Source organism: Mustela putorius, unplaced genomic scaffold (genome assembly GCF_011764305.1).
Source record: "Mustela putorius furo isolate JIRA1106 unplaced genomic scaffold, ASM1176430v1.1 tig00000275_pilon_pilon_pilon, whole genome shotgun sequence".
Taxonomy (NCBI): domain Eukaryota; kingdom Metazoa; phylum Chordata; class Mammalia; order Carnivora; family Mustelidae; genus Mustela; species Mustela putorius.
This window is the reverse complement of record NW_025421341.1, coordinates 22785057-22807488: the sequence shown is the minus strand read 5'-3', so window position 1 is coordinate 22807488 and position 22432 is coordinate 22785057. Positions and strand designations below refer to the sequence as shown.

The 22432-nt window shown below is 55.9% G+C and overlaps 1 protein-coding gene across 1 annotated transcript; it reads right to left on the bottom strand.

Annotated features, from left to right (window-relative positions):
• Window positions 1-3929: 3929 nt before the first annotated feature.
• Window positions 3930-17352, bottom strand: WNT6 (Wnt family member 6). Its single transcript, XM_004762788.3, has 4 exons — window positions 16879-17352; window positions 6956-7176; window positions 6396-6730; window positions 3930-4734 (listed from the first exon to the last, which is right to left on the bottom strand). Exons 1-4 carry the CDS (start codon window positions 16956-16958, stop codon window positions 4273-4275), a joined length of 1098 nt encoding a protein of 365 aa, XP_004762845.1. The 5' UTR covers window positions 16959-17352; the 3' UTR covers window positions 3930-4272.
• Between the last annotated feature and the right edge of the window lie 5080 nt (window positions 17353-22432).

Below are 22432 nucleotides of genomic sequence, written 5' to 3'. Positions count from 1 at the left end.
GCAGCCCCCAGACCCCGCCCTGGCTCTGCCCTGGGCCCTGGCCCTCAGCCCAGCCCCAGCCCCCGCAGCCGCCAGCTGAGACCAAAATTATAGGGGCCAATGGGGGTGGGGGGAGCAGTAGGGATTAAAGGCAGCTTGGAGAATGGTTCCAGCTGTGGCAACTCTGGAGGAGGCTGCAGGGAAGGGAGGGCAAGGGGAGGCATCAGGGTGAGAACAGGTGGGCCCCTCATGGCCCCAACCTGGTCCAGGCCAGGCTCAGTCCTGAGAAGTCTGTCTTGGTGGAAAGGGAAGGAGCCCCAGACCCATAAGGGAGCTCCTTTATCTTATCCTTCAGGCCTCAGGGACCAGCACACCTCAGCAAGGTAAGGGGAATAACTTGTTGTTTTAGTCCCAAACTCCCCTCCAGATGAGATGGTCATCAGAAGCAGGGGAAAATGAGCCCTTGGCCTTATTCCAGCTGCATCCCCACCCAGCTGCCTGCATTCTGGCTGTTCCTGATGTGGTCATGCACACATCTGGGGCGCCTCTGTGCTCTTCCACCATCTCCCCAGTACCACATGTCCCCACCCACCACTCAGCCAGCAGGGAACCTTCATGGCTCAGACTGTGCCTGGGGCTGAGCAGGAGATGAGCAAGGCTTGGTGGTGAGGGGGCATTTCTGAGCTCTGCATCCAGCCTTCTTCCAAGGCAGCAGTGCAAGGGCACAGAGCTGTCTCTGAGCTTAAACATGGCCAAGATAGTGGTCAAAAATGGTGCCTTTCAAGCCAAGGCTCTCACCCAGCACAGAAGCCCAGACTCCCACTGAGCTTGGTCCCAGAGGATGGACTGAGAGCATACAACTAGCCATTTGAAGGTTGCAATGTCCTTTTACCAGGTACTCCAAAGCTATTAGGCACCCCCATTTTTGACGGGAAAACTGAGGCTCAGAGAGATTTATAGACTTGATCAAGGTCAAGCTAACAGTAAGCCTTTTGTTCATACTACTTTCTTTGAATCCCTTCTAACCTGTTTGGGTGGTATCAGTTCATGCCACTGCCTCGGTTTCCTTCTGTGGCATCATGGAGTCCAGCAGCACCCACTCTGTACCACTCATTAGGACCTGACAGTAGAGATCGGGAAGCAAGCATCCCAGCCCTACGTCCGGGTTAGCCTCAGAGGCCCCAGACAGTCTGGAACCCCAACAGCTTGACCCAAGCTGTCTGTGGGTGTGCTTGCTTCTTTTCATCCCACCCTCTCCTGCCTACAGCTCTCTGAATTCCCCAAATGTCTTGCAGGTCTTGTCTATAGGGCTCTGTTAATAGGGAAGCTGGACTCTGTGCGCCCTCTAGTGGTCTCTGATAGAAGTGCAGGAGATTGTTATTTATTTGTAATTTACATATTTTGAGTATTGAACCCAGCTCTGGGGAAGGCAGAGCTGTGGATATAAGCTCCTGAGGGAGCTTCTTTTCTTCTCTATGTGGCCCACGACGCTAATTCTACTCTCTCCCTTGGTAAGTTATACAAACTTTGTTGAGTAGAGAGGTGCTGAGTCAAGATTCTCCATGACACTTCCCAGAAGCCCGGGGCCTTTGACCTAAGGGAGCCAGGAGGAGGCAGGAAGGAAAACTCAGATGCCCTTTCCTTCCCACTAACACCCGATACCCCCTCTCCATACATGCTTCCCTCTGGGGTCGGAACGTGATTCTCTGATTCTCGAGGACTGAACCAGGCTGTGTCAAGAGGTCCATGCAGAGGCATTATGGGGAGAGAGGACAGATGCACTGGAAAGCGTGGGTTAGGTCTGTTACATCCAGGATGAGTTCCCCCTTCCTTTTGTTTCATTTGAAACACTCTTCTCTCCTCTCTGTGCCCCCAATATCTGCGATCTTGGGTGGGGGTTGAGGGGCACCAGTCCCAGTCATGGTAATGCATCTTCCTGGATGGTTATTGGTTTGGGGATGGGCAAGTGACTCAATCTGCCAGATCAGGGTCTTCCTTAGGGCTTTTGCTGGAAAAACCATTCTATTTTAGACCACCAGCTCTAAGAATGTGGGCATAGGGCTGGCATATAGAGAAAGTCTATCTGTAGCAGCAGGTAATGAGGACAGTATGAAAAGAGCAGAGATAAGGTAGAAACTATGGACGTGGGCACAGTAATGAGGGAAGAAGACAAGGGAGAAAGACCTATGACATCGTTTGGGCCCCTGGGTTCTATTGTGCTTGAATTCCATCTTACCTCTGGACTACCCCGTTAATTAATTCCCTTTTTCATTATTCTTCCAGTAATTCATTCCTTTGATCTAAGCTAGTTTGAGTTGGGTATCTTCACTTGCAATGAGGGTCTTCCCTGAGAACATCAGCTATCCCCACTCCCACACTAACTGCCATTTATTAAATATAAGCTTGACATAAATTATTGTGCCCAATATACTGACCTAAGGGACCCAGGAGGAGGCAGGAAGGAAAACTCAGATGCCCAAGGTTATGCTAAGTGCTTTCCATATCTCAAAAAAAAAAAAAATCCTCCTCATGATTCTATGAGAAGGTGAATGGGTTATGATGGTGTTGGCGCTTTCCCATTGAGTGGTGGAGTCGATTTCCCCTTCCTTTGAATTTTGGCTGGTTCTGTGACAGCAGGGTTGTGTTACCTTCCAAAGCTGGACCTTAAGGAACTTCTGCTTTCACATGCAGCACCACCTACTCTGAAAGCCAGTCTGGAGAAGAGGTCTAACTCTGCCAAAGCCACCATGCTGTGAGGAGGCCCAAGTTAGCTACACAGAGAGGAGGAGGCCAGGGCGGAGGCCTGGGGCACTAGACACATCTGAGGAAAACCTCTTAGACTGTCCAGCCCAGCCCAGCCACTGCAGGAGGTGGCTAAGTGAAGGACCACAGCCAATAGTTCTGCCATAAGGAGCAGAGCCACCAAGCTGAAATCTGGCAAATCCCTAACCTACAGGATTATGAGAAGTAATTATTTTGAGGTTGTTTGTTATGCAGTAATAAATAACTGAGACATGATGGTGTTCCCATTGTACAGCTAAGGAAACTGAGGCTAACGTGCCTATATTGTCACCTTCTAAGCAGCAGCAGTTTCCAACCCAGAGTGCCTCAATCCAGAGCTCATGCTTTGCCTACATACCTTGGTGGGACAGTCATTCTCCACTACAGTATTTGGACGGTGGGTGAATTGGGGGCCCCTGAACCCCAGCCATTTGCCTATGCCCTCCCCCATCCTCTGGAGGAAGATGGAGGCATGAGATTGAGTTCTGGAGAACCCAGAACCCCAAACCTTTTCCTCTCTGTCTCTTCAGCCTCAACAACAGCTTCCTGAGAAAGAACCAGAAGGAAGGAAATATGGTTAGGTGCCAAGAGAAAGCTTGGGACAACTTTGCTTCATCTCCCTCTGAGTGTGATTAGAAATGCTATTCAGGGCTGCCTTTTGGATGCTAATGCAGGTGAAGTAGTTTTGATGGTAACAAAGTCTGATGTCACTAATAACATCGTTTTATCACATTCTACAGTTTATAAAGTGCTTTAATCCTATGGGCTTGGGTGGCCCTAAATGTCTACCCTTGAATTCCTCAGGGGCCACAGAAACAGAAGAGCAGATGAAAGTGTCACAGTCCCCCAGAACTAAGATGAGGGCTGATCTGAGGGCTAAGTACACTACCGGAGGCTTCTGGTCTGCTTTCCTAGACCTGTTCAATCTGTTCCTTTAAAGAGGGATGGCTTAGGTCTTCCCCAGCTTGCAGATCCAGGCTGAGAAATGTGACAAGAATGGCTCATCACCAGGTGACCAGGAGAGCCTAATCCAATAGGTGAGAAGACAGGGACCTAAGGATGCTAGTTCTGTCAAAACCAGCTTCCTTTACACACTCCTCCAGAAGCCTGGCCCCACGGCAGCCCCCCAGGGAGCCCAGCTCCCCTCCCAAACTGTGGGCCCAGTCCTATTGGTTTAAATACTTTTATTGATACGAAACTCACTCACCCACCCCATGGCCAACAGTTCTAAGGAGTCCTGCATCCAGAGGCCTAGAGACTGGCTCTTTGGTTTCCATATAGGGACCAAAGGGCGAGAGGGACTGCGTAGCCTCATCCCGGAAGCCCTCCAGAGCGCTCCCTGTGGGTCGGGGGTGTGCTGTTCTCCAGCCCCCTGGGCCTTCCTGGGCAGCCATGTATCTCCAGCCCCATCGCCTCTCAGCTTCCGGAGGCATGGGAAATGGCCTGTGGCCAGGAGAAGGTGGGCAGAGCCCCCGCTGGGGTCCAGAAGTCCCGCAGACGCCGGGTGGCGCGTCAGAGGCAGAGGCTGAGCTCCTTGCGCACGCGACAGCGATGGCACTGAACGACGCAGCACCAATGGAAGCGGCACAGGCAGTTCTCCTCGAGTTGCACGCTCTCCTGGCGGTGCCCGCGGCCGCAGCACAGCAGGTCGCAGCCGCTGAGGTCCGGAGCGGTGCTGTTGCAGGCGCGGCCACGCGTGCCGGGCGAGCCGGTGCGCCTGTTGGGAGCGCAGAAGTCGGGCGAGTCGGCTGCGTAGAGGAGGTCGGCGCGGCCAGGCGGCTTGAGAGTGCGGACCGCGGGCAGCAGAGCCTTGCCGTCGTTGGTTCCCATAACACGCGAGGCGCCGTGGAAGCGCTCGAGCAGCCGCGCGCCCACCTCGCGGAACGGGGGCAGCTTCTGCCAGCAGGTCCGCAGCGCGCACGAGCCCGACAGCCCGTGACACTTGCACTCGGTGCGCGTATGGCTCCGCACGGCCTGCGGGGAGCAAAGGAGCGGGCGTATGGGGACAGATCGGGGGTGCGTGGTTTGGAAAGGCCCAGAGGACCGACCTAGAATAAGGTGGAGAGGGTGGGAAGGGGTGGGGTGGACAGAAGAGAGAAAAGAGCAGACCAAAGATAAAAAGAGCGCCAGGTGGAGAGGAGGAAATCCAGGGAGCAAAAGCTCTGAGAGAAGGAAAAATGATCAAGATGGAAGAGTAAGAGAAGTGGGGAGAGTGGGGCGCTGTACCGAGTAGCACAAAGACCGCAGGATCCAAAGTCAGGGAATGGGAGAGAAAGGAGAATGGACCGCAAGGGTGAGATTCTCCCTGGAGGGAGGCGGGGAAGGGCTGCAGCTGTCGCACTCTCTTCCTCTTACCAACCTACCAACCCGCCCCGGGCAGGGCTGAGCAAAGTCGCAGAGCCCGCCTCCTGGGCGTCTGTCTCTGCCACCCCTCCCCACCCGTCTCTGACAGGTATGTGGGCCGGTCCGGACATTCCTCTCTGGGCCCCCTCTTAGCCCCTGCCTGATGCCTCAGGCCTGAACCCTGGAGGATACAGGATGTGTGTGGGGGCATCCCCAGAGTACCCTAGAACTGAGGCCTAGGGTGATGGAGGGCCCACTGTGAATGCATTCCTGAGAACTGGAACCCAGAATTCCTGCCCCTTATTTGCTATTTTGTGTCTGAAGCTGAGGTCTAAGAGTCACAACCCCTCTAGAAATGTATGGTGTCAGACGACCCAGGAAGATCATCTCTGGAAGCTCAGAGTCCAGAAGCCAACCTGATCTACGGACTTGTGTGCCCCGCTTCCTTACCATGCTCCACCCCCACCCCCAGGCCTCTGTCCTTCCTCACACACCCCACTGGAAACTTCTGACCCAGACAGCTTCTTGTCCCTAAAAAGTAGCTCGTGGGGCCCTCCTCCTTGCAGAGGGAAAGGGAGAGGCTGCCAGGATCCCCAGCAGGACCCACTCTGGGGTTGATGGGTAGCCAGTTGGCAAGTACCCAGATTTGGTCACAGCTTTCCTGGACTCTGCCTGACTCTCTCCTACCTTCACCAATTTCTACTCTTTTGTCTTTCACAGCTTTCCAAGCCCTTCCCTCTTGGGCCGTTCTAGCCCCTCCGGGGCCTCACCAGACTCCTCCACCTCCAGACCCCATACCTTTGCCCCAACTTCTATCTTTTCTTTCATACCCAGCTTTTTTCACCCTCCTCTGCACCTACTGGGGCAGCTAGGTCTCTACCTAGCCCAAGCTTTGTCCCATCTGTTCGGTCTCAGAGGTTTGTCTGTCCTACCTGAGGTCCCTAAAGGCCCAGAGTCTTCTTTCCTGGGAGTCCCCTCCCAACCCTGCCCATTAGACCACCAGCGCCAGGCCCTCCCAGCCTCCCAAGGGACTCCTTTCAGGCTGGCCCCCTTACCTCCCACGCACCCCTCTACACCCCCAGCCCACCTCCCCAAGTGGTCCCTCTCTACCACGTGGCTTCCACACCCCAACACACTCCCACACCGACACGGCCTTGCGCACACCACCACTTCCACATAGGTCCACCAACACGCTCCCACAGACGCTACCCTCACCCACGTCTGCTCGCACCCACCCATACTCGCACATTCACACCCACACAGGCTCTTAACTCAGCCCTGCCCCCACTCACCAGCCGGCCCGCCTCATTGTTGTGAAGTTGCACTAAGGCACGGATGTCTCCGCGACCCCGCTTGTGCCGCGCATCCATGAAGAGCCTCGACTTCTCGTCCCCGAAGTCCACGTCGTCGCCGCAGCCTCCCCACTCCCAGGCGGCGCTGCCATCGGGGGAGCCGGCGGGGCCCGGGGGCCCGGGGGTGCCCGGCAGACCCGGGGGGCGGGGCGGGGCCCGCCCGCGGGGTGCCTGGCAGCCGCACTGCAGCAGCTCACCCATAGAGCAGGCCTGCGTAACCGCGTGGCTGGCGCCCGCAGCAGTAATCGCAAACACGAAGGCGGTCTCCCGGATGTCTGCGGGCGCAGGGAAGGGCAGTCAGCGGGCAAAACCGAGGCCGGGTGGGGGGTGTGTGCGGGGTGCGGGGAGGGGCAAGGCTGCGTGGCTGGGAGACAGGGTCGGGACAGGGTGCGCACAGACTCGTGGGACGGGTGGGGCTCAGGCAGGCTCCTCCGACTTCCCTCCCCACTGATCCCCCAGAGAAGCAAAAGCCGCTCCCTGGGTGCTCTGCCCCCACTGACCCTGCTGCAGGATGCGCCCAAAGGCCTTGCTGTGGCTGGAGCAGTTCCAGCGGCGGAAACGGAACTGGAACTGGCACTCTCGCACCCCAAGCCGGGCGCCCCGGGCTAGCTCCGCCACCACTTCTGGCTCGGCCTGGCACAGCTCGGCTTGCCGTCCTGCCAGCCGCCGTGCTTTCCTGCAGATGCTGGTGGGGTCCATGACCAGGGGGCTGCCCACCGCCCTGGAAAGCAAAGAATGGAAGGTCCAGGGTATGACTCAGAGGGCTTGGGGCGATGGGGAGGGAGACCAGCCCGGCTCAGACCAGGACTAAGGGCTGGCATGCGGCTCTTGTCTCCCCCACCCGAAACGGTGTTTGAGATTGTCCTGTCTGGTTCTCCTACGGTTCCATGTTCCCTCTAATGTAGATTTTATTTCATTTTTTAAAAAAGATTTTATTTATTTGACAGAGAGATAGCTAGAGAGGGAACTCAAGCAGGGGAAGTGAGCAAGGGAGAAGCAGGCTTCCCGCTGGGCAGAGAGCGGAGGTGGGGCTCAATCCCACGACCCTGGAATCAGGACCTGAGCTGAAAGCAGACGCTTAACGATTGAGGGGCCCCTCTTAACTAGATTTTAGACTAAAATTGCAATAAGGCAAGGATTCAGTCTTATCCTTCTGTGCATATCTTCATTAATAAATCCTTATAGGAATTTGACTCAAGGTCAAGGCACACGGCACCAGGAGAGCCAAAAGGCAGGCAAGGAAGAAATAAACAGAAGAAGATCAAGAAAACTGTCAGAGTAAAAGACAGTCATAAATCATAAAGAGATGCAGAGAAAAGTAGGCAGTATCAAATAAGGATCTGGTTTTAGTGGACAACAGGCTGATTTTGGCTGCTGAACAGTCCTGATGCAGGAAAGACAGGGCCAATCCCAAGGATATGGAAGGCCATAGGATTTTAGAATGGCTAGGAAGGGGAGCTCTGCAGGCAGCCACAACCCCCTGGCCAGGTCAGCTTGTCCTGTAAAATGGAAAGGTTGCGCTTTTATCTCTACGGTTGGCCCCTGGGCCCCTGGCACCATGATAGCCTGCTTCCCTGAACCGGAGAGCAGGAGGAAGTAGCTGGGGAACGAGACTCTGAAGCATGACTGTGAAGTAAGTGACACCGACCCTTCCGCTCCAGGGTCTGCGACCTCTTCAGAGCAGCAGGGCAGCAAGCCAAACCCTGACGTCTCTGGCAGTGACTGGTTTGGAGAGAGGAAACCCAGTGAACAGCTTTAATCTGATTGCTCAGACTTGACTGCCTAGCTGGGATCCTGGTGCTCCCTATAGGAATGAGTGGGGGGGAGCATTTGGACCTGAGCGTCATTCAAGATCCCCCAAAACCCTTCAGCAGAGGGCAGATAAAGACTCCCCACTGGGGAGAAGTGGCACCAAGAGATAGAAAACATAGAGGAAAGTGGGAGCTAGGTGCCAAAGGTCAAGGTGGCCTACTTTTCAGTTCAGCCTTTGTGCCCCCCCCCCATTTGCTCCAAAAGTACAGGCTGCCCAGGCATGTTCAGGCCCCAGGACAAGGAGATATAATGGGCTTGAGCAGCAGAGAGTGGAATTTAGGTCTTAAGATCGAACTTCTTAACTCTGGGGAGTGAGATGCTTGAAGAGAGAGTTTCAGGAAAATATATAAGCTTTGTCCTCTAAGGTCTCCTACTCTCCCCCCACACCAGACCTCACCCTGTCAGATCATTGTCAATCTCCCTACCCAAGTAATCCTGAAGTGGTGATTCTTCTCTCAGTGAAGAGACTTACAGTCCAGACCTTCCTTCCTCCACGCTTAAGACCTGCTCATTACTGCGTTCCCACCGCAGCTCGGAAGGGTCCAGCTCCAACCCTTCCAGACCCTAGAGAAGTGATGGAGGGAGTGATGGGGAGTGGGCCACGGGTGGGGTAGGGCAGCCCAAGCTGGTTCCCAGGGGCCCAATGACCTTCAAGTGTAGACAGTCCTTATCTCTCTCCCTATCCACGATCATCTATCCACCCCCTGCCCCAATCCACTTATCCACCTCATTACAACAAGAATTTGAGGCAGCTTCCAGCATGGCTGTATAGGGTCAGAGAATAAGACAATGAGCACCTTGGGAGTTAGAAGTGACATTTTCTTTTGCTTCCCATAGCAGATTTTTAGGTGCTTACTTCATATTTCCCCCAGTTTTTATTATAAAAGTTTGCACGTTATGAATGATCACTATAATAACACAATGAAACCTTTTAATACATGCTTTTGAATGAATGAATGAGTCGTCTAAGGACAATGTCCTCAACTAGAGACCAGGCCCCTGTCCACATGTGATTTCAGGACTCCTGATTAGCTTCCTCTCTCCCCAGCCCCTCCCCCCACACTGGATGCAAAGGCAGGGAATCAGCCTCCCTGGGGCTGTCCAGGTCCTGGCCTGCCACCTGGGAGTCTGGAGCTCTGCAAACTCATCTTCCCTCCCCTCCACATCCCCCCCCCCCACCCCATGCCACTAAGCTCCCCAGCCTCCCCATCCCAACCCTGCCCTCTGCTAACTCCCTACTTTCCCAAGGTTGACTGGCCTTATCCTCTCAAGGTTACTCTGACCCCATCCCTCTCCTCTCACTCCTCCTACCCTGGGGAAGCAAGAGAGGGTGGGGGTATGCCAGGAGAAAAGCAAAAAGCTCCAGACCTTGTCTGCTTGCCAGGGGCTAGAGATAGGAGAGGATCTGGAGGAGCAGGAAGGGTAGGGCCCTCCAGGAGGCGGGGCCAGCCCTTTGAGGGGCTGCCCCAGAGTTAGTTGCTGGTCCGGGTCTGGCTCCCCGGGCTGGCTGGCTGCCTGGGAAAGAAGCTTGTTTACGAGCTGGTCAGGAGGAGGGATGGGCAATAGTAGCAGCTAGAATCCCAAGGGACCAGCTTCCTCCCTGCCCTGCTGTCCTCGCTCCCATCCCCAAGTCACAGGAAAGAAAAGTCCAGAAGAGTGTGTGTGTGTGTGGGGGGGGGGATCTCCTCATCTCCCCTCTTCCTTTATCCTCCTTTCTTTCCTTTTGCTACCTTAGGGAATCCACTCTGCTTTTTTGGTCTTGGAGTCGGCATCGGCCCTGGGTCAGCCCAGGGAAGATGGGCCCATGTGGGAGCGTCTGGATGTTTGCGGGGCTGGAGCCCAGTGGTGGTAGGAAACAGAGAATGTGTAGTATGTAGGATCTGAGATCCTAATCAAATAGCCATTCCTGGGCATAGAAAAAAATGAGGCTAATCCCAAGAGAAATCAGTATGCAGACAAGAAGGGACAAGCCTAGGGTTGGCCATTCTAACTGGCTTGGCTGGTGCCAAGATATCCCTCCCAGGGACCTTGATTGGTAGAATCAATAGCCAAGTGAGGTGGCTTTAGGGGACCAGCCAGTTCCTATTGGCAACATCTGTAGATCTAAGCCCTGGGGGCCCCAGATTCTGGCCTAAACTACCTTCTCATGCCCAGATTCAGAGGGCCAAAGGGAATGCCGGAAACCACCTAGCCTTCTTCTAACCACCTCACCCCCCATTATACAGACAGACATCCAAGGAGGGAGGTGAGACTCAGGCCACTCAATGGACAGATCCTTACTGCAAGGAATTCAGGTGAATATTTTTTAAAAAAATTTTAAAAATATTTATTTGTTTGCAAGAAAGAGAGAGAGAAAAAGGATGAGCAGGGGGAGAAGCATGCTGAACGAGGAGCCCAGCATGTCCGGGGTTCCATCCTAGGACCCCAGGATCATGACCTGAGCTGAAGGCAAGTGCTTAACCGACTGAGCCGCCCAGGTGGCCCTAGGTGAATATATTTGAAACCAAAGGGGCTGGAGGGTGATGAGCACATGAGATTATCAGAAGACCTCAGGGGCCCTCACCTGTCCTCCTCCCCGCTGCCCTTCCTCAGTCTTAGCAGGGTTGGCTAGCTCTGCATTCATCCCAGATTACACCTCTAACTTTCTGGACTCAGAGCCATGCCCTTCCAACCCTGAAGTCATTGAAACCATGTCTCCAAGCTCACTTCAGATCTTACTGCCGCAAGGAGCCACCCCCGAGCCCCAGCCCTCACTGACCTCCCTCTCCTGCACTGTATCACTCCGGTGTCGCTCATTTGACTATTTCGTCTTGTTTTCTGGTCGTATAATGTCATCAATAGCACACCTTCAGAGTTTGGGGAGTCTGCGATTGGGGATTGGATCTGGGCTCTGACATTTGCTTGTTCTAAGATGTTAGCGAGTCCCTCACACGTGAAGCTGGAACTTAATATTTGGTGAATGAATGAGTCCTAACCTTCTGAACCTCAGCTTCCACAACTATGAAATGGAAATAAATGACACCTGCCTGTTTCTCTGGTACACAGGGAAGGGGTCTGTCCCAACCGTGAGCTCCAGCAAGAGGGTGTCACCTTCCCGGCCACACCTGGGTTCATCTCTTGAGCCTGCCCAGTGCAGGACAAGGAGTAGAAGCCCAGGCAGCTTTTGTGGGCTCCTGAGAACACCCTTTTCACCAACTCTCTGCCCTTACTCCTCAGCTAGGATCCCTGACTTATGTCCTCTTTTGCCGGCTGTGCCCCTGGACCAGAAGCACCCACCAGGACCCCTCCCTTTCCCCCAGAGAGCAATCCTGTGTGGGTTATTGAGGCTGGGGAGATCACAGACCCATTTTATGCCCAGCCTCCTCTGAAGGGCCTCATGCCCCCCCCCATTTCCTCACACTCACCCCCAGGGTCCCTAGTCTGACCCCCACCTCCTAGAAGCCAGCAGAGGGAGCCCTGAGCCCTGGGGCTGTGGGTGGGGGCTGCACGGGGGTGGGGGAGGTGGGTGGTGGAGAAGGGGCAGAAAAATGTTGCCTGACAGCTGCTTGAGGCGGCTGGGCCCGGGCCTGTGCCCGCCCGCCCGTCCTGTCCTGCTCTGTCTAACTCGGTAATTACTGCTCCCTCTCCCCCAGCCCCTACCCCCACCCCCACATCAAAGCCAGTGATGCCCCAGCTCCTTTTTAACCCCTACCTCCCCACCACCCCTTCCACCAGACACCCCATGCCACCCCTCTCCCACAATCTGGTTCCCACTGCCCCATCCTGGACACTGCCCTTCCCGGCTCCTCACACCGCTCCCCTTCTTGTAGCTCTTGGGAGAGGCAGGGGCTCTCCCTTCCCTGAAGGCCTTCACCCACCAAGAGGGCTTCCTGCGGGTCAGGGCCGTGGAAGGAGAAGGAATGGACACACTGACCCTCCAGTGGGTTCTCTGAGGAGAATCTGTCATGTCCCTCTGCTCTCCCATGCTGAGGTGGGGAATAAGCATGGGAAGAATGGCCCTATACCCTTCTCCTGACCCCCACCCCTCACTGAATGAATGCTGGGAAGAGCTACTGCGCAGGACTCCCAGCCCCGGTCCTCACTGCTGCTCCTGGGTGGCCCGAGGCAAGTCCCCTCCTGTCCCTGGACTTTGCTGGACTTCTAAACATAAGTGAGAAGATTGGCTTAGACGATCTCCAAGTCCTTCCTCGATCTCATTTCTGGCTTAAATCAGGGGCTTGGAACCAGAGGAAACAGCTTTGGAGGCCAGGTGGAAAACAGAAGATCCCTCCCAGCGACCTTTCCCTCCCTCAGCTCCGCCTCAGGCACATCTGGGGAAGCACCCAAGGTCTCACCCCACCCTGCCCCGGGCAGGAAGGAGGACACAGGCTAGAGGGCGCTCTGCCCAGTCCCCAGGCACAGGATACTGTGTTCCCTGGCGCCCCCGCCCCTCTGCTGGCTGGGAGCCCTGCTGCCAGACTGACCAGGGCCTCGCTGCCCACACCCCCCCCCCGCCCTCGCTTCATCCCGTCCACAGCTGCATTTCTCCATCAAAGTACACATTCTGGAATCCCCCTTACTGGGCCCTGGTGATCAAACCTCCCACTGACCTCTCCCCCCACCAACTCCTGGTTTCTGATGAGAATGGGGCAGGAGGGGGCTGCCCCCCCCCACACCCAGGAAATGCCCCAGTGCCAGCCCTCTGGTGGGCTCTGGGCCGAATCAAGTCAGCCTCCTTTTGCCCCTGCCCTTTTCTGCTCACAGCCCCATTGTCTCCCTCCAGGGGAAGCTGCCAAGGCGGGAGGCTGGAGGGGGGTACTGGATGGCCACCCCACCCCCATTCTCCACCCCACCCTGAGCTCAATGGGGGCCAGCTACTGGACTGCCCACAAAGGGTCAGTTAAAGATGCAGTGGAAGAGGGTGGCCAAGCCCAGCCTGGAGCTGTTGGTGGGGGGCTGGAAAACCTGGGTGTCAGGAAGAAGCCTGGGTCCTTTCCCTGACTCCCTGTGGGGCCAGAGATGAGACTGTCCTAGGCTTCTGGCTCCTATTTCCTTTCCATAAGGGGTGGGAGGGGGGAGAAAGGCAAGATGAGATGGCGGAAGGGAGTGAGACTGGGTGCTGTTTTGCTTGTGGAACGAAGGGGGAGGGTTAGTTTCTTTCAAAGAAAATATAAAACAGAAAGAGGAAGGGAGAAGAAGGGAGACTGATATGGCTATTCTGTGAGTGAGCTATTTTCCACAACCACTGATTGAAGGCATAAATAAAGATGGGTCAGACATTGAGAAGAACTTCCTGGGGGAGGGTGGGAGGGGCTCAGAGCAGGCTGGAAGGGTGCCCCCGGAAGCCAGACTTTCCCTCTCTGCCTCACTCTCAGAATGGGATCTGTTAGGGCCAGACCACAGGCTGGATGGCCTGGAGGCAGTGGGCTGGACAAGATGACCTCAAGAGAGCCTGGCCAGTGTCTTGGAATCTAGGATTCTGTGATTTACAAAGATATGGTTACAGATGGGAAAGACACAAACTGAGACGCTGGAGGCAGAGTTTAAAAAGCATGCATTGCATGGAGGGGGAAACGAGGTGGAAGGGAAACTTTTCTGGAATCCAGAGCTGGGTACCTAAGCCTATTCCAGGACCTGGATCACTCCCCTACAGGACCTGCCTTTCCTAACTGGGCAGTCCAGTCACTCAGAGTTCCTGGGGTCCTCTCTGTCCCCAGCCTGGTTGCTACCAGAATGTCAGAGTGCACTACAATGGCTGCCGCCTTTCTGTCTGCTAGAGCTCTGGTCTGGCTAGCATTCTCTGAGAAGCAAGGACAAGAGGGCCAGCAGTTAGGTCCTAGACATCAGGGAACAGCCTGGAAGCCCCAGGCCTGATAAAATTCCTAGCCAAAGTAAAGCTGGTATGGGAGGCAGTGCTGGGGGGGGGGGGGGGTGAGGGGTGTGCAAGGAGTGGCAGGAGCCTTAGGCCACTGGGGATGCTGGGTCCACCCCTCCAGCCCAAACCAGATTTTGGAGAGTGATGGTGGGGTGGGGACAAGAGAGAAGCAAGTAGAGTCAAAGATCCTGAGAAAGTAATCTGGGATCAGACCAAAGGAATGAAGTGTAAGAAACAGACAGAAGAGAGTGAGGGGGCCTGTGCAGGTGGGAGAGGCAGGTTCACTCTGAGAAGCAGCTGAGAGTGGCAGTTGCTGGACACCTTATCACCCCAGCCCCTCACTCTTCACCCAGCTCGCCCTGCAGCTGCAGCCATGAAGGCCCCTGTGTTCTCCTACACCTGCCCTCCTCACCTCCTCCCCCACTCCTGGCTTCCTAGCTCCAGGGTCAGTCTCCAAGGGACCAGGCCTCTCTTCCTCTGGCTTGTCACCCCTGCAGCAGCCCCTCCTGAACAAAGGAACCCCCACAGACACAAGTCTCAGGGAATCAACCAATTCAGCAACACTCCGCAACTTCCCCAGCCCCTTTAGCCTCCAGGGCCCAAAGACAAAGACTCTGTCTTCCAGGAGCAGGGAAGAAGGACTACAGAGGGGATGGTTGTCAGTAAAATGAAGTAACTAGCATAGTTACCCAGTGCGTGGCGCGCAGTGGGAGCACACAGAAGGCAAAAGAGGAAAGACAAAGAGACAGTGTTATGGAGGATGTGGTATTTTACCTGGAAGAATAAGAATGATTTGGAGAAGTGGAAAAGGAGTAGGAGGACAACCACCATCAGGGAGAGACCGGTCTCCATGCCTTGAGAAACGGCAAAATGAGAAAGTATGAGTCTGTGACACTAGACAGAGATCCCTTAACAAAGTTTTGCTTAGGACTCTGGATTTTAAATTGATTGTTTTTAAAGTTTTATTTATTTATTTGACAGAGACAGCGAGAAGGAACACAAGCAGGGGGAGTGGGAGAGAGAGCAGCAGGCCTCCCCGCTGAGCAGGGAGCCCTAGGAGGGGCTCCTTCCCTGGTCCCTGGGATCTAGACCTGAGCGGAAGGCAGATGCTTAACGACTGAGCCATCCAAGAGCCACTGGATTTTTAAGTTTAAATTAATCCTCCTTGTCACCCCTACAGACTCTGGCCAGGAGAACCCGCAGAGTGAAGGAGAGGACTTAATATTTACAGAACACCTCCCAACGTCAGATCATTTTGTAGGTCCCCGCACCAAATCCTCCTATCCCGCCCCATTTGGGGATTGTTTCTCACTTTTATAGTTGAGACGCTGAGGCGTAGGGAGAACTGACTTATCCAAGGACACAGATTTAACAAATGGCCGAGATTGGATCTCAGAGCTATTTCAAGACCGATACTATCATTATGCTAAATTATGCTAAGCCAGGATCTAAAGCTGCAAGACCCCTAGCCTGGACCTGGGTCATCCTCGATTTGCTCCTTCCCTGACACCCCCGAGGGACATCTCTCCCGCATCACGAAACAGGGATCGCAGCCAGCAGCTCCCTGTGTGGGCATCCAGCTCCCTATCTCACTGGAAGAGAAGGATCTGCCTGCCCCACCCCTCCTTCGAAATCGGGGGGTGGGGGAGGAGTGGAGGATAGAGAATCCAGCCAATGATATGGCGCTATGCAAATAGACCAGACCCTGCTTTCTTAGGATTGGCTGATGCACCAGTGATATTGTCCAAGTCCCCCCTCTTTAAACACCCAGCTATTCCGGGCGGGTCTTTGCAGCTCTGGAAAAACCGGGAAGGAAAAAAAAAAAAAAAGGTCTACGGACTCCAGATCTCTGAGAGGTCCCGACCCGGCACCCACTTTCCTAGTTGCTCTCCATCCCCAAGACTCAAAGTTCCCGAGATCTTAGCTCCGTAGGTGTCTGCTCTAGGTAGGGCCAGGTCTGGAGGCTACGTCCCCATTCCCTAGTTGGCCAGGCCTCCCTCACTTCCACGAGGACCCTTCACGATTCCAGTACCTCCGAGGCTGTATTCTCATTCGTGACCCCCACATCTGGAAGGACCGGGAGCCCGGGTCCCTTTCCTGTCTTTCTTCCTCTTCTTTGCTCCGGAAGGAGGATGTAGAGAAAGGCGGGGGCCCTGACTCAGTTTCCCTTTACGTTTTTTCCCGCCACTACTGTCCACTTTGAAGTAGCACTCAGAAGCTGGTGGGTTGTTGAGCAAAGTAAGGCGGGGAAGAGACAGCTGTTTGACCCTCCTTGCCTCGTGGCTTCCCACCCTGTTCCTCTCTTTCCCACAAATCCAGTCCTCCTCCCCTAAATCCAGGGCCTTCCTTACACATTCTTTCCTTCGGATCTCTGACTACAGATCTTTCCCCTGTCTGCTTGGTAGCTCTTTCCTACCCACGTGCCAGTTCCTTGAGGACCTGGATTGAGCGCATAACCGGAGGGGGAAAGAGAAGGATGGGAAAGGATGTGTGGCAAAGGTAGGAGGAAATAACAACAGAATGTGCGGAGTAGAGGTTGAGGAACGTCTGAGTGGCAGTTTAGAAATGACCCAGGCAGGGGCCGGCAGGAAAGCGGCACGCACCTCCCCTGCCAGAAGCTGGGCTCCGCTCACAGGTAGAGCCGGAGGCAGCTGGAGCGCGCTTCCGAGCCACCCCCCACCCCCCAGTCCGTCCCGCAGCTCCCACCCTTGAGCTTCGGGAGCCGCGCGGGGACAGACAGCCCGACGCAGCACTCACCACCACAGTCCACCGACGTGCGCGGGACACAGGAGGAGCAGCAGCAGCAGCCCGAGGAGGGAGGGCGCGGGCGGCAGCATCTTGAGCACTCTGCCGCCGGCCCGTGCGGTAGGGGGCGAGGCTGCGGGGCCAGCCGGTGCGCGCGGGGGCGCGGGCTTCAGGGCGAGCGCGGCGGTGGCGGCTGCGGCGGCCGGGAGGCGATGGCTCCGGCGGCGGCGGGGGGGCCCATCGCGGGCGAGGAGGGCGCGGCGGAGGCGGAGAGCGGACGGGGCAGCCAGCGCCTGTGTCTCCCGCCGAGCTCGCTCGGGAGAAGAAATCAGAGCCGGGGGCGGGGGTGGGAGGGGAGCGGGGCCCGGGCGGGGGCGGGGGGCAGGGGGGCTGTGGGGTGGCAGTTGCGACAGTCAGGCGGCGGGACTCTCGGGAGAGAGCCGTGCGCCCCGGGGCTGCAGGCACCGAGCTCTGCTGAGGGAGGGTGCGAGGTCCCGGGGCGGGGCCCTAGAGCGCCCGTGGCTGCGGGACCCGCCTGCCTTGCCCCTTTCCTTCCCCTCTCGCGGACTGGGAGCCCCCCGCCGCCGCCCAGAGTCGGGGGCAAGGAGGGGCGGGGAAGCAGGGTGGAGAGGAGTGGGGGGTGGTGGAGAGGAGCTGGGGAATGGGGGACGGGCTGGAAGGGAGACGTTTGACAGGTTTGTTGACTGTAAAGAGAGAAAACTTCCCAGGAATGAGGGAGTTGGGGGGGGGGGGTCGGAGGGAGATGCTGGAGCGGGGGCCGGGAGAGGAAGTCCTCCTGGGTCGCTGGGTGCTCCGGGGAGGGGTGCCGAACTCGATCCTTGGACCAGCGGACCCAGGAGGGGTCACCCCTTACCGGCCCCGCCTCCGCGCTGCACGCCCCTTTCTCAGTCTTTCCTCGAGGAAAGGAGGAAGCCCTAGGCCTCCACTCTCGCTCCCCAGCCACCCCGCCTCTTCAAGCCCGCGTTCGGGGGAGGGCTGCGAAGGGGGAGATTAGACAGCAGAGGAACCTCCTGAATGGTCTGCGCTCCAGCGCTCGCACGTGTGAGCGAGCGATAGAGCTGAGGTTGCAGACTTACAAGAGAGTAGGAGGGCAGATCTCGCTGCAGCCGGCCCTCGCGTGTCCGCGCATAGCCTGCCTCGCGTTCTTTCCCCAACTTGGCCGGGGCCAGAAAGGGTGGAAGAGCCAGCTGCAGGTGAGATGGCGTTTATCTGATTCTCTAATGCCACAAAAATGTCTTTGATGCCCCTGCCCCCCCCCCCAACGAGGGGGGGAGATCAAAGGCCCCGTGGGGAGGAGGGACAGCTCCATTCATCACACCCAGCGGACTGGCCATGGCTGCAGTCCCTGCTCCGCCCCTCCGCCTGCTTGCCCCAAGGGTGCGGAGGGACAGGTGGTGCAGGACATTCCACAGCAAGGGCCAGTCTCCCTATTACCAACATCTAGAGTAGCATCAACCTTTAAGGGGGGCGGGGTGGGGTGGATCTCCTAAGTGGTAGAAACTTTAGGCACACAGAGGAAAGCTCCTGGTCTTTTGGGGGTGGAGATGGCACCTGAACTCTGGGAGTGAGGCTGCTGCCCTGAGAGATAAACATCCTTGGTGAGCAGAGAGGAAGCAAGATTGAGTCCCCCAGAGAGTGAGGACAAGTGAATGGTGATGAAACTGGGGGACAAAGGGGATGTCACAGAAGATCTTAGATGCCCTATAACCCAGGAGGCGAGGCTGACCTGGGGAAGGGTGGATGAGCACGTGGGGAAGCTCCTAGGTTTGCTGTGAGTTCCAACCCCATGGCCTGAGGTGTCCTGGCTGTGTCAGTCTAATCCTCTGTACTGGGGACAGAGAATTTTGGTGAGGGAGCTGGAGCACCCTAGTGGCGGGAGGGAGCCAATGAGGAGCATGGGGCCCAGGTGTCGCCCCCTCCCATTTTGGCCTTTCTTGGCATCCGGCTGTCACCCGTGGCCTCTGCACCTCAACTGTGTACACAGTTACTGTTTCTGCAGGGCAAGGCCAACTCTGGACACAGCACACTCAAAGACATACCCAGGTTGGACACACACTCAGGCCGGATGGTACTAAACAGGCATCTGGAGAGTTTGGGGGGTTCCTATAGGCTGCAGGTGGCCAGTGACCAGACCCCTGGGAACCACTGCCTGGGTTCTGAGTCCCCTACCCACCCCTGCCCCCACCCTGCTACTGTTATTGCAGATTATGAAATGCTCTCCCTATCCTGCATTCTTCTCCGAGGCAAGAATTTTAATGTATTTGTCTTTGTCATCAGGGGACCAGGGCTCTGGGACCGCCCTGCCTCTGCCTGAGGAGGGAGCGCCCCAAATCTAGTCCCTGCTGTCTCCAGACCCCAGCCTCTTTCCATTACCACCCCCTCGTGCCCTGGCCCGGCCCCTCGCCTCCCTCTCCAAAGACACAGTCTCTCTGTGGGGTGGATAAAAATGATGTTATTGAAACAACAGAATTGGGAGCAGTGGCAGGGAGCAGGGATCAGCGCAGGAAACTGGGGCGTTTGCCAAGAAGCCTTCTCCCCCGCAGGCGGCCCTTCTGACCCCACCCCCCACCTTTCCTACAAACACACACAGATCGCCCCACCCCTCCTGCAGCCCTCTCTCTGGCCAAATCTTTCAGAATATTTGGCGATCCCTCGATTCCACCAAGCCCTCACCTCCCTATCCCCCAGGGTCCTGTTGCAGAATCCATGGGCCCTGGCCTCGGTGAGATGACGGTGCCTCTGCTCACTCTCTTTTGCCTTCTCTGCACCTTCACTTAGGGGTTGGCTGGCATCTGGGCAGAAACCAGAGCAATGACTTCTGTCCTTACATGTTCCAAACCTTTAGAGAGACGAGTTCAGATGTTCCTGAGGCTTCGGTCCCCCACTATCACCCTAGAAGACTTTTCATGGAGCGGGGCTGGGGGACAGAGACAGAGGTACACACAGATCAAGATGCGTGCACACATGTGCATGTTTGCCTACACCCACATCTGGGCAACTGGCGTCCAGATGACCCCATAGAAACCATAGGACACCCTTGCCCTAGACAACGCTGAGTCACTTTTCATGCACAGGTACAGATAGACACAGATGGGCTGGCTCCGGCTGAGACATGTGCCTGCTTTCAAGGAGATTACACGCGCACCCCCCCACCCCCCACCGGACTCACACCACCTCTGCTCAGACACACTTGTGGAGGGACCGTCACAGAAGACTGGAACTCGGCAGCCCAGAAGGGGGCAGCATGGAGGGCAGTGTTGCCACTCAGACCCAGGCTCTGTCTGTTCTCTGGGCACTGGGCCCCCCCCACTTCTTCCTCTGTTGCTCTGCCTTTTAGTGCTGAGAACCCTTTAATTCCATGTGTAGGCCCTGGTGCAGAAGAAGGAGGGGGAAGGAGCCCGGGGATGTCTGGCTGTGGGATGGGAGAGGGAGGAGGAGCAGAGGTGGGGACTGGGGAGGGGGAGAGAGGCAGCTGGAGAGAGATAACATCGGAGTCCCTGCAGGGGAAAGCAGAGCCCTCTGTCTGTTGGATCCTCTCTTGCTGTCTTTCTGTGTCTTTTCACGTCTCGCCCATCTCCATAGTTCGGTTTCTATTTGTGTCTGTCTCTAAATCACTTTCTCTGCTTCTTTGTTTCTCAGAATGACTGAAGCTGCAGGAGCCCAGGAATTTGGGCCTGTGACCCTTCCCCTCCCAGTAACCTCCCTCTCTCCCGCCCTCGGCACCGGCACCGTCTTCCCTCCCCTCTCCCCAGCAAGGGGACCTGACCGCCATTCCTTCTGGGTGGTGACTGGGTCTTGAGAATTCCTAAGGGCCCCTATCTCTAGTCCCCAGAGAACAGGGAGAGGAAAGCCTAGCCCTCTAGAGAGATGGAGGGAAGGAGAAAGAAAATGGTCACTTTCCTCTCCCTTCTGTATCACTGTACTCCAGCTTTCCCCAGCCCACCTGAAGTCAGGAGAGGATGCCTTTCCAGCCAAGGGTAGGAGCTCAAAGGACTGGTTCCCACTTGCGCCCAGGGGATCCCTGCCTTACAAGCCAAGTTTCCTCTGAGATCCCCTCTGGGCCTTTGTCCAAGGGATGCCCCCCACCCCAGGTCCCAGTTCCCCACAGAGCCCACCTTCCCCACATTTTCCATAGTTCTCAACCCTACCTATGCCCTACGCTTCCAATCACCCCATCAGTCAGGGAGAAAGAACTGGAGGGGGGTTGGGGAGGGGCCCCAAGGAGGAGAAGGGGAACAGGGGCTGAGAGGGAGGGGCTGCTCGCCAGGCCTGGACTAAGAACAGCCAGAGAACATTTGTTTCTACTTAGCTCAGCCCCAGTGGCCCCGAGTGGGAGTGGTTGGCCCCAGGAGCCTCTGCAGTGGTCCCAGTCAAGGCCTGGCTCCTGCGTTGGGCCTGGGGGTGGGCAGAAGGACCCTGGCATGGCCTCAGGTATTCCGGGAGGAGCCTCCACCCTCTTCTCCATCCTTCTCCACACTGCTTCTGCTCCCATCTCAGAGGGGATCATGGCTTTCAAGTCTCAGGTCTGTTTCTCCTCATTGTGTCTGCTGGGCAGCTGCCACCACGTTTTTAATTGAACACCTACTATGTGCCAGGCACCCAACCACGTAGTGGAGAAACAAGGGTGAACAAATACAGACCTAATCCCTACCCTCATGAAACTCCTGGTCATTAATCATACGCTCTTACAAACAAATGGAAAACCACAAGCTTGACCTGTGTTGTCCAGAAGAAGGGAGGGGCCCTGAGGCTGTGGCTGCAGGGATTCACAGAGTCAGGGAAGGAGGAGCAGGCTTCTCAGAGGACAGCTTGCTCCTTCAGAGATACAAAACCCAGTTGGGGTTAGCTGGGGGACCCAAAAGAAGGAAGAATATTTTAGGCAGAGGGAACAGTCTTTGCAAAAGGCCCGCAGGGGTAGGGAGAAGGCATGGGGCACTGCGCTAAGGTTGGCATGGGTTGAAAGAGAGTGAAAAGCAGCAGTAGAAGATGAGGCTAGAGAGATTTAGGGGGATCAAACCAAGTAAAGCCTTACAGGCATGGGAGTATTTTTCTTATTTTAAAAGCAGTGGGAACTCTACAAGACAAATACACCACAGGAGGGAAGAAAAGATGTGGGGGCCTCTGGATTAAAGGAGAACTAACAGACATATTAAAAAAAAAAAAAAACAAAAAAAACCAAACCAGGCAAAGTTGAACTCCAGTAGTTAGAGACTTGTGGTCAGATGACAAAAATAAGTAGATGCTTCCCATGAAAGTCAGGAGAGAGTTCCTAGGGGGTGGGGGAGGGAGGCAGTCCTGTTTGGAGGAGCAGCTGGAATGGGATAGCAGGCAAGGTTCTCTCTCCTTTCACAGCAGTTGGCTTGGAGGGTGTTCAATTGTACATTTGTTCTATGCTCTTTTCTGTATTCGTTTTCTTAACAATAAAAGGGTTAAGGAAAAAACTACTCCCTTTGAGCATGAGCGGGAAGCCACCATAGTTGGGATCTCCATCCCTCCTCCCCCTCTCCCCTGGGACAGTGAGTGACATGATCAGTTGTACTTTTGG